Raw genomic sequence first — 11,448 nt, 5'->3', positions numbered from 1 at the left:
GGATGACGTAGAACTAATTCCAACTTCCAACTAGTTTGAACAGATGATCAATAGTCAGCATGTATTTGGTGGGCCAAAAGGCCTGTTTCGAACTTTCAATCAATCAATCAAGGATATACTGACCACTCACATTTCTACATTATCAAAAAGGAACATTTGAACAGTTTCAATCCTGCATTGGGAGTAAGGAAAATTAATCACTTAATCTTAGGCAATAAAAAAATCCAGCTCACGAAGGTTTGAGAATTTTGGCAGAATGCTAGTAAGCCTTAGGACAAACTTCATGGGAATATTTCATTTGTTTTACATGGTTTCAGAGTGGAACATAAAATGGCAAAATGTGGTGGGAGCACATGTCAGTCAACATTCAAAACATCCAATTGGATATTTTACTGTGCTCAACAGCAGAAACAACCACAGGACACTATTTGATCCATTTATTCTTGACTCACAGACAAACCAAATAATTTCACTGTGAAACACAAAATCCAATGCAAGTTTGAGCAGTAATCTTTTTATGTACAGGTTAAACTCAGGAAAATAATGTCAGTTATTGCAACATATTTCCACATATAACCTATTATGAAGCAATAACAAAGTAATGTCATAATATGTTCAAGGTGAATACAAAATACAGCAGTAAAAAAAATAAGCAGCCTTCTGCACAATTTCATGGATTCTTTCAAAGACAACCAAGAACACATAACAGTGTGCCTACTGAGGTATTTCTCTCAAAGAAAACAAGCATTATAGATTGCAAAAGTCAATATAAACCATGAGTGATAATGGAGTTACATGATTAAAAGTATTACTTCTCATATTGTATTATTTCAGATTATGCAATTACCTGATCCACAATTAAAATGCAGCAACCAGAGATGTTTACATGATTCACAATGGTAGAAAAGTTATTTCAAAGAAATAAATTAACTCCCAAAACCTATGATCATAATTCTAATCATGATAGGTTGTTGACTGTAAATCGCACAGAAACTTCATGCCAATAAGTAATGTCTAATCTTCACAGGATTTTTTCTGAACGTCACTTGCATCGCGAGATTACTAACATTCATTCTCATTGCAGTGAAACTGTACAGTTCTCAGGTTTAAAATCATGTGACCATCAACCTTCACTGAAGTTTATAAAAGGACAACTGGATATTCAGTTGGATATACATACAAAATAAATTGAAAAATCCTCAGAAAAAGTACATTACCTTTCAAAGCACAATAAACTGTAAATTCATGGTTCATCTGGAATTGTCCACATGTTGACAATCAAAACTCTTCCCATTGTATCCTCAATGAGGCTCAGCACATAGAGCTGGATTGTATTGTTTCCAAAATGTCAAACTTGATTGAGAAGACACTCAGCTCAACATCAAATGCATACAGTACCAATGTTTAAAAACATTAATTTGCTTCACCAAAGGATTCATCTGTATATAACACTAAAAATCATTAAATAATTCTGAAATCACAAGTTGATTATATATGGCAGTGCCAATGTACATTTTCAGTAGGATTCTACATTAATGTTATCACAATAAATCACAAATTTATCACCCTTGCATCTCCCACCCCACTCCTGTAAGTTTAACTATTCTCCTGATTCTGACAAACCTTGATTTAATACTGCAGGATGCTCATCAATAAATGTTTCATATCATCCAACATCAATTCACAAGATGTGCTATAATATTGACTGTAAAAACAGCGAGACTACTGTTCCTTTGTAAATTTACCCAAGAATACAAATCGATAATCTCTCAACCTGCTTCACCATTTTTTCCCCCATTAACTGTTCTTACTCAGCATCAGTCTACTTTTCTTTAATATTGAATTGTGGGAACTTAAGACTTCAAGGCGTCAACTCAAGCAACAGGTGACCCATTTATCAACAAAGCCATTTTTGTAATCATATGCCATTATTCATCAAGGTGGGATATAAATTATATTGATATTTTGAGGAAAAGGCAAAAGATATAAGCTCATCCTAAAACAGCAATAATATTTAAAACCATGTAAAGATCCCCTTGAAATCATGTAGAATGGAGAGGGCAGAAAAAAAAGGTGGCCGAGTTTACAGGCATTTATTCTGTGCTGAAAGTAATGGGAGTGGATGATTAAAATGTATCCTATATGGAGCAAAGTGCAATAATCTTGAACTTTGATCAGAAACCAAATTAAAACAAATTTCACTTTTCATTGCAACAACCTGAATACTTGGCACCAAACAATACTTGACAAACTTGAGAAAAAAAACTGCCAAACACTTAAAATGGGAAAAGCTTCTATCCTGCAAGAAATAACTGTTTACCCTTCTTTCCCTCGCGTCTTCTGCAGAACTGGCTTTCATCGTTGACGAATTTATAATAATTGGTAAATGTAGAACTGACTGCTTGTGACAAGGTTCTACCACCACAGTTCAAAGAGGGTGCATCGGAGCAATGCTGACCTGATCACTGTATTCAGCCACATCAGCAAGGTGCTTTCCAGAGAATTATTTCACGTCAGAGGGAAATCATTTGATCCACATTTTTGTTAAGATGCGTAGGAGATTCAATGCTCAGGACATGCCAATAACCAGTGGAATATCTTGCAAGTAGAATTTATTCCAAAGAATCTAAATTGCTTTTCATGTGGCATCACCAGCTACTAACATCAGTGACTGTAATTTGTAGCTTGAAAATCATCGTTGGATAATAAATTCTCAGAAATTAACTATTATGTATAGACATTGCAAAATCAGGGAAATACTGCAGTGCTTTTATTGTAGCAGGATCAGAACAAAAACAGCATGCTGGAAGAATAGAGCGGGTCAATCAGCATCTGTAGAGGCAAGGCAAAAGGTGCAAGCTGATGTTGAATTGAGATCCTGCACCAGAACCGACAGTGACCTGCACTCGTTGTCTTGTCTCCATAGATGCGGATTGATCCACCGAGTCTTTCCAATGTTCTGTTTTTGGTAAATTCTAGCAGCCTCTTGCCTACAGAATAAAGCAGCCCTGATCAGATTATATATTTTCAGCTGGTCATCATATTCTATTTCTTTAAATAGTCAGTTTATTTCACATTTAAAAAAACCTTCAATTTTGTATCTGTAGCTTCAAAATCATACAATTCTTATAAACCATAACCAATTTAATTGTTTCCCATTTATTCCCAAGATATAAATTTATAAAAAAGAGTAGACTTGATATTAAGTAGTTAAGAAGCCATAAAGGCAGTTTGGAATGCAAATGTACGATGCATCTTGTTAAATCCATGGTTTTCATAAGATGATTATTTCATTGTGTTTTGGAACCAGACAAATAAATTTGCCCACTCCTTGGCTACTGTCACATACAATGCATAACTGTTTAGTTCACATTCAAAATATTGACATCTAGTTTATATTGTATGGCCATGTCCTTATTGGTCCATTGTAACACTAATTTTCTTGTTCTTTTCGGTTATTTACACACATCAGACAACATAACATGCTTTGTTACCAGATCAACAAAATCCACGTGATTCCCTGTTCAAAATAGTCAATCAAATGAATTATATGGAACAATATCCCTCAAGTATATTCCATCATATGGTTACATTTAACATAGTAACAAACCTTTCAATAGAATTCCTATGCAACTGTGAAGGAATACCTGCTGGTACCATGTTTATATCCAGTACAGTATTCAAATGTTAATCTGAATATCAATTGATTTCCTTACAGTTATGTTCTTTTTACTGCATTTACATTAGAATATTTTCATTCTAGTCTTGACAGCAAGAGCAGGGAAACAGTGATGATACTTAATATTTTTAAGTATTTAACAATACCCCAAGCTAGCACATTACGGAATGGAATGCACCACACCAAAGATTTGTTATATTGTAACAATTGCAGAAAAACACCAATATCCCTTCCTCTGCAAACATTTTTTTCATAAACTGCAATAAAATTAAGCATAGACAAAATAAGAAGACAATAAATGGATAAAAACTGTAGGTACAAGTTTTAAACATGCATAGTCACCATAACACATACCATAGACATGAAAATTCAACTGAATAAGTGCTTGATTTCCTTCAAGTACAGGGAAAAATAATAAGCATCTTCACAATCATGGTTCTGATGTTAAATTTTCTTTCAAACTCACCGTCTCCAAGTTCAACAAATATTACATTGGAGAGATGATAAATACAGAAAAAATGGCAGTAGGCTCATATAGGAAAAGACATTTAGTCAAGTTAATAGAAGTAATGAATGGATCCCCAATAGGTCTAACTTCTCACCAGGAGAAGGTTCATCGCTACGGAGTTAGTTAAGCTTTTTTTCCAAGATACTTTCTTCTTTCTCCCCTTCTTGGTCCTCGGGCGAGAAGTCTGTGCAAAATCCATTAACAGTCGGAGCAAATTGATTTTCCATGCTGTCTATGAAATCCATCTTCTGGTCTGGATAAAGATAATCTTCAGCATAATCAGGATTCCAACATGAAAACTTGTAGAAGTCCACTGAAGTTAGAAAAATGAATGCATGAAAATGAGTATGTAATTCTCCACGTGTTGAACTCTCCTCCTTCTCAACTCCACCATGGTAGAACATACAGCGACCACAGATTTAGTTTGTTGTTGAAACAAATCTTAATTTCTGGCATGAAATAGCAACACAATATGGAGCGGCTAGATTATACATGTCGATTCTGGAAAAGTCAATAACCAATTGGGGCAGTCACTTCCAGCTTCTAATAACTCTTCCCTATAGATGTCATTCAAACAGCCAAGGGGGTTTGATATCATAACATTTATATTTATGGTTAGACAATCTAGGATTGTGAGTTAAAGGAATGAATTGCACTTTCCTTTAGTTGGTGGTTCTGCATTTAACCTCGTGATCCCCTGCATTTGACCCCCTTTGTCCACCAATGGACTCATTAGTCAAATAGCTGAGTGCACATGCAGCCCTTCACAATTCCACGGAGTTGTCGATGTTGATTAAAAAGCCAGGCAAGTAATTTGTTTTTACTTTGTTTTATGATTTATAAGTAATTAATTCCAAAAGCTCAGATAGTAATAAAATTTCATAAGGATGTTCCAGAGCAGAACCTTAGCATTCATCAGCCCAGATCGGCCACAGCTTGTGGCCTGCACCTTTTCTGGTGTGGAATCTAAGCCAAGGACCTCACCAGCACTGAGTATTAAATCATTATTTTTTGTGTTAGTGATTAAAAACGGGCAAAAAAGCAAAATTTAACATTGGTCAATAACCATCCTCAAGGATGTGGAAGTTTGCGAGGGGGGGTACAGAAGAAGTTTATCAAAATTCTGCCCAGATTAGACGGTAGTCACTATAAGGAGAGGTTGGACAAACTTGGATTGTTTTCGCAGGAATATCACGACGTTGAGGGGTGACCTGACATAAGTACATAAAATTATGAGAGGCATAGATAGGGTAGACAGTCATAACCTCCCTCCTCACCTCCATAGGTATTCCCCACTCCCTACCTCCCCTACTCCTCTCCCTCTATTTCCCTTCCTCCCCCACTCTCCCTCCTCACCTCCCCAGGATTTCGAGGGTGCTGCTCCTTTCCCTCCTAGCGTGTCGGGAGCCAGCAGCGCCGTCGGTCTCAGAGCCAGGCTCAACGCCCAGGCCTTAGATTGGTGGGGCTTCTCCCCGTCCCCGCCGGCTGCCGCAGCCACAGTGCCAAGGCAGCGGATCCCAGTGGGCTCGGAGTAGCAGTAAAATGCTGTATCTAAAATCTTACCTGTTTCGCCATTGTGAAAAAAAGATGGCGATAAAAATTCTGTAAAGGCCCCAACTGCGCAGGCGCAGCTGAGGACCTGTTGGGTGCCCTTTGCGACACCAGCAAAGATGCGCACGGGAACTCTCCCTTAACTGCGCATGCGCGGGTGGGGGCGCTGTTTTAAGTTGATTTTAAAACGTTATTAACTTTTAAAATATACCATAGATCTGAACAAAACTTGTTTCATTTACAGCGCAAGACAATGTTGAGTAAGGTGGGGCAAAAACTGCAATGTTGAGTAAGGTGGGGCAAACATTTAGTTTTATACATATATAAAACTAAAAAATAAATTAATTTTGAATGTGTGAAATATTCACCAGAAAGGTGCATTACTAAGATATACAGGGAACTTAGAAAAGATTAATAAAATGGGCAGAAATCTGGGATATCCCTGATAATAAAAGATCGGTTACAAGCAGTCTTCTCCTAAGAACTTAGTCCTTTATGGCGGGGTGAGGATCACTTATCTGTCAGTTTGTCTGGGGAGAAGGGGAGCGAGAGTAGAACTACAGGACACAGAGACAAAGGTGAGGGAGCCATCGACAACAACAAAGGGAAACTACGTTTACTAAAGAAAGAGGACATCTCGGAAATTACAGTCAATGTCTCCTTAACCAAAGGTTGATATACTTGAATATAACGAAGGTGCACTCAATTTCTGGAATGCGATAATTGTCCAAAGAGATATTTGATAGAATGGGTCCATGTATGTTGTCAAGATGAGGAGAGATCACTTGAAGTATTTAGGTTCTAGAAGGATATGTTAAAAATAAATGCCGAGAAGGTGCTGGTGTCTAATAGATAACATTTGCTGAGTAGATATCAAATAAGGAGGCAAGTCTTCACAGGATTATGAGCCTTTATCAATTTCTACTCAAAGGGACGTTAGATGCTCAATCCACAAGCATATTTGCAACTATAAAAGACCAAGTCGAACATTGGAGTTCCTTGAAAGTGTGTAAGAAAGAACTGCACATGCTGGTTTAAATCGAAGGTCGACACAAAATGCTGGAGTAACTCAGCGGGTGAGGCAGCATCTCTGGAGAAAAGGAATGGGCGATGTTTCGGGTCGAGACCCTTCAGACTGATGTCAGGGGAGGTGGTGGGGCAAAGATAGAATATAGGCGACGACAGTAAGACTAGTGGGAGAACTGGGAAGGGGATGGAGAGAGAAAGCAAAGGTTATCTGAAGTTAGAGAAGTCAATGTTCATACCGCTGGGGTGTAAACTACCAAAGTGAAGTGTATGGGGTAAAGATCTCTCAGGAAGTTCAGTGATAGTCTTGCCCTCCATAAAAAGCTATTCACTATCGAGTTCACACTTGAGAAGTTCAAAATTATCAACTACATTCACCAAGAAATTAAATAAGTTATATGTTGAATCTAGTTCCTGAGGGTAATCAAGATAATGAACAAATGCAATTTAGAAGCTGTAAGATTTAAAAAAACTGCCATTAAGTGGCAGGAAAAATATAGTAAATGGCACAGGTGGAGCATAAACATTTGCACAGGTTTGCTCCATGTACTGAGTTCCAAATTAGACTTACAAAATATATATTTTTTATTGTAGCGGGAAATAATTTTTATAATTAGATTTTTAAAGGTTTACCGATGAGAAAAAACATTGCCCTCCATAATGTTTGGGACAAAGACCCATCATTTATGTGCCTCTGCATTCCACAATTTAAGATTTGTAATAAAAAAAATTACATGTGGTTAAAGTGCAGTCAGAATTTAATAAAGGCCATTTTTATACACTTTAGTTTCACCATGTAGAAATTACAGCAGTGTTTATATATAGGCCCCCCATTTCAGGGCACCATTTTGTTTGGACACAGCAATGTCATGTAAATGAAAGTAGTCATGCTTAATATTTTGTTGTATATCCTTTGCATGCAATGACTGCTTGAAGTCTGTGATTCATGGACATCACCAGTTGTTGGGTGTCTTCTCTGGTGATGCTCTGCCAGGCCTGTATTGCAGCCATCTTTAGTTTACGCTTGTTTTGGGGGCTAGACCCCGTCACTTTTCTCTTCAGCATTTAAAAGGCATGCTCAATTGGGTTCAGATCAGGTGATTGATTTGGCCACTCAAGAATTGACCATTTTATAGCTTTGAAAAACTCATTTGTTGCTTTAGCAGTATGTTTGGGATCATTGTCTTGCTGTAGAATGAACCGTCGGCCAATGAGTTTTGAGGTATTTGTTTGAACTTGAGCAGATAGGATGTGTCCATACACTTCAGAATTCATTATGCTACTACCATCAGTTGTTGTATCATCAATGAAGATGAGGGAGCCAGTACCTTCAGCAGTCATACATGCCCAGGCCATAACACCCCCACCACTGTGTTTCACAGATGAGGTGGTATGCTTTGGATCTTGGGCAGTTCCTTCTCTCCTCCATACTTTGCCTTTGCCATCACTCTGATATGTTAATCTTCATCTCATCTGTCCACAAGACCTTTTTCCAGAACGGTGGTTGCTCTTTTAAGTACTTCTTGGCAAACTGTATCCTGGCCATCCCATTTTTGCGGCTAATCAATGGTTTGCACCCTGCAGTGTAGCCTCTGTATTTCTGTTCATGAAGTCTTCTGCGGACAGTGGTCGTTGACAAATCCACACCTAACTCCTGAAGAGAGTTTCTGATCTGTTGGACAGGTGTTTGGGGATTTTTCTTTATTGTAGAGAGAATTGTTCTGACATCAGCTGTGGAGGTCTTCCTAGGCCTGCCAGTCCCTTTGCGATTAGCAAGCTCACCAATGCTCTGGTTTTTTTAATGATGTGTCAAACAGTTGGTTTTGGTAAGCCTAAGGTTTGGCTGATGTCTCTACCAGCTTTATTCTTGTTTCTCACTCATAATGGCTTATTTGACTTTCATTGGGACAACTTTGGTCCTCATGTTGATAAACAGTAATAAAAGTTTCCAAATGTGATGGAAAGACTGGAGGAAAGACTAGGTGCTGAGAGCTCTCTTATACCTGCATTAAGGAGGCAATTAAACACACCTGAGCAATTACAAACGCCTATGAAGCCATGTGTCCCAAACATTATGGTGCCCTGAAATGGGGGACTATGTATAAACACAGCTGTAATGTCTACATGGTGAAAACAAAATTTATAAAAATGGCCTTTCATAAAATCTGACGTGCACTTTAACCACATTTTTTTCTTTTTTTTTTAAATCACAAATTTTTTCTATTTTTTAATCACAAATTTTTTCTATCACAAATCTCAAATTGTGGAGTCCAGAGGCAAATAAATAAATGATGGGTCTTTGTCCCAAACATTATGGACGGCACTGTACATCTCTTCAAATGCACAGAAACAGAATGAGAAACTGAATGTGTACATTTTTCCCTATTCAGATGCAAATTACACAAAATACAAATGGAACGTATGAATCTATTTGTTAAAAATTGGACACAACAGAAAAACAGTTTGACACATGGAATTGAGTAAAGGTTCTACAATAAGGTAAAGTTGAAGTTTAATCAGCAAGAGAAATTTGGAAATGACATTAGCATCACTTGATGAAAATGAATGGATGAATAAAAATATGTCCAATAAAAATGAATATTACACTTACTATAACTAATCTTTCCTCTCCGAGTAATATCAATGGCTTCAAATAAGTTTGATACATCAAGCTTATTAACTCCCAAGGCAGTCTTCAGAATGCATGCAAGATCATTGTCATCAATTGTTTGTTCAGCTGATGCGTACATCTGTCAAAATATAACATATTTCCATTTTAACTTTCTGCAGTAAAATTAAAATTGATATACAAGATTTGACTTTCTTTGCTGTGGAAAATCTCAACACATTTATTTAATACAACAATTACTCCAAGGTAAAGGTGTAGGAAATAAACTCTGGATATTGCTACTACTAAATATCTGTCTCGAGTTGGCTTAATCTTGCATATAGACACCAGAAATAGACCTCATTTGCATGTTACCAACCATACAAGACAGATGACATCTTATCCAGTCCCTTACTCATTATCGCCATGTATCTAACTGCTGGAGTAAGCGCAAGCAGAGTTAAACACAAATCTATAGGTTGCTGTCAGTGATTGCTGACAATTCCAGAGGTGCATTGCTTGAGGCTTTCGCCAGACTAATCAGTGAATTTATGAGAACTTCTGATACTTTTACAAATTATTCTCAACGCCAGATAGCGTAAAAACATCCTGTTTCACTGTGTGAAGTTTAAACACATTTTTGTGGTGTACTATGCCACAATTACCACTTGAAAGGCACTGAGCCCAAATCCCAGCACCATTTCAATGAACACTTCAGTGGAATGCCCCCCCGGAATAAAATAATCATTCGGTAAAATTGAAGATTTTCTGAGTTTTCTTAAGTATTGACTGTTTGTTACAGATAACACAGATAACATTGATCAAATGGACTGTCCACATTAAAGATTGAGAGAACTTTGTAAGCAATTTTCTTTGAGGGCAAGTGCTACCACTTTGTTATAGACTGCAAGATCCAGTCCAGTGGTGAAATCAGTTAAAAATAATTGGACCTATTGGCCTGGATAAAACGTATCCTAGGCAGTTGAAAAAGAGGTTGACATCTTATCCAGTCCCTTGCTCATGATCGCCATGATTCTGTGTGCTGGAATGCTGCAAAGGGTATTTTGTTAATACAGATGCTAAGAAAAGGGATTGACCAAATAATTACATGTTTGTGATCGTAAATTAATGTGGGAAATTTGCGAGAAAATTCCAAAGCGCAGCGGCAGTGGGTGACAGTAAGAGAGTGTAGATAACTAAAGTGTATACATTTGAAAAGTATCCTGAAGGTGACATGAGGCATCTATTTCTCTCAACTATTTCCTCAGTCAATCACAAGAGGGCTTGAAGGTAATAAATGAAAAAAGTTGAGAGAAGATACACAGTATACACTGGAGGGTATCAGGAACTTGCTGCCTGAAAGCATGGCTTTGAGGGACTGTTGTAAGGAGGAAAACATCACATTTACAAAATAAATTGTTGAACATAATAAACCTTAATCTGCAAGGATATGGATTAAAATCTGACACAAAATAAGAAGGAAACATGTTGTAAACTGCAGAGAGGGGGCAGGAGTGACCACAACTTGGGAATGCTTGTGAGTGTCACTAAACACAGCGAAGTTCTGAGATACACTTTGGACAAAACAATGGAAAGCAGAGGGAGTGGTGTTCAAGCCATGCTGTGATCTGCCCATAATACCGGCTGCCTTTTCATTCACAGAAATTATATTTAGAATCATAAACCATTACCACATAATAGTAATTTCTAATGTCAGGAGAATTTCTTTGTTAATGACACCTTCCTTATGATGGAAGGGGTTTTGTAATTGTATATCTGTCAAAAAAAGTTGTGGAATTGGAGAAATAAAAGGAGCAACAAATTGAAAATATAGTTAACCTGTTTTGGTGACAAACCTTATACAGGTGCACAACCTTTTATCCGAAAGCCTTGGGACCAGACACTTTTCGTAATTCGAAATGTCGGCCTTCGGAATGGAAATTTTTTAGCGTAGATTTTAATGGCTGGCTCAGTGGTAGAGTGCTCGGCTCATATCCGCAAGGTCGCGAGTTTGCGCCTTGATCCCGGCAGTTCCTCGGTCGCGAGTTTGAGTCTTCAATGTAGTTTTTTCTTGCA

General features: G+C 37.5%; 1 protein-coding gene across 1 annotated transcript in view; it reads right to left on the bottom strand.

Annotated features, from left to right (window-relative positions):
* Window positions 1-422: 422 nt before the first annotated feature.
* The window catches only part of lpcat1 (lysophosphatidylcholine acyltransferase 1), a 119,370-nt gene continuing 108,344 nt past the window's right edge, over window positions 423-11,448 (bottom strand). The window contains exons 13-14 of the mRNA XM_033048311.1: window positions 9,376-9,514; window positions 423-4,500 (exon numbers count right to left, since the gene is read on the bottom strand). Of these exons, the coding sequence (XP_032904202.1) occupies window positions 4,307-4,500; window positions 9,376-9,514 (333 nt within the window). The 3' untranslated portion in view covers window positions 423-4,306. The remainder of the gene's footprint in view (window positions 4,501-9,375; window positions 9,515-11,448) is intronic.

This window comes from Amblyraja radiata, chromosome 2, assembly GCF_010909765.2.
Source record: "Amblyraja radiata isolate CabotCenter1 chromosome 2, sAmbRad1.1.pri, whole genome shotgun sequence".
Lineage (NCBI taxonomy): Eukaryota > Metazoa > Chordata > Chondrichthyes > Rajiformes > Rajidae > Amblyraja > Amblyraja radiata.
Note: the sequence above shows the minus strand (reverse complement) of the source record. Positions and strands in the feature narration are given on the sequence as shown.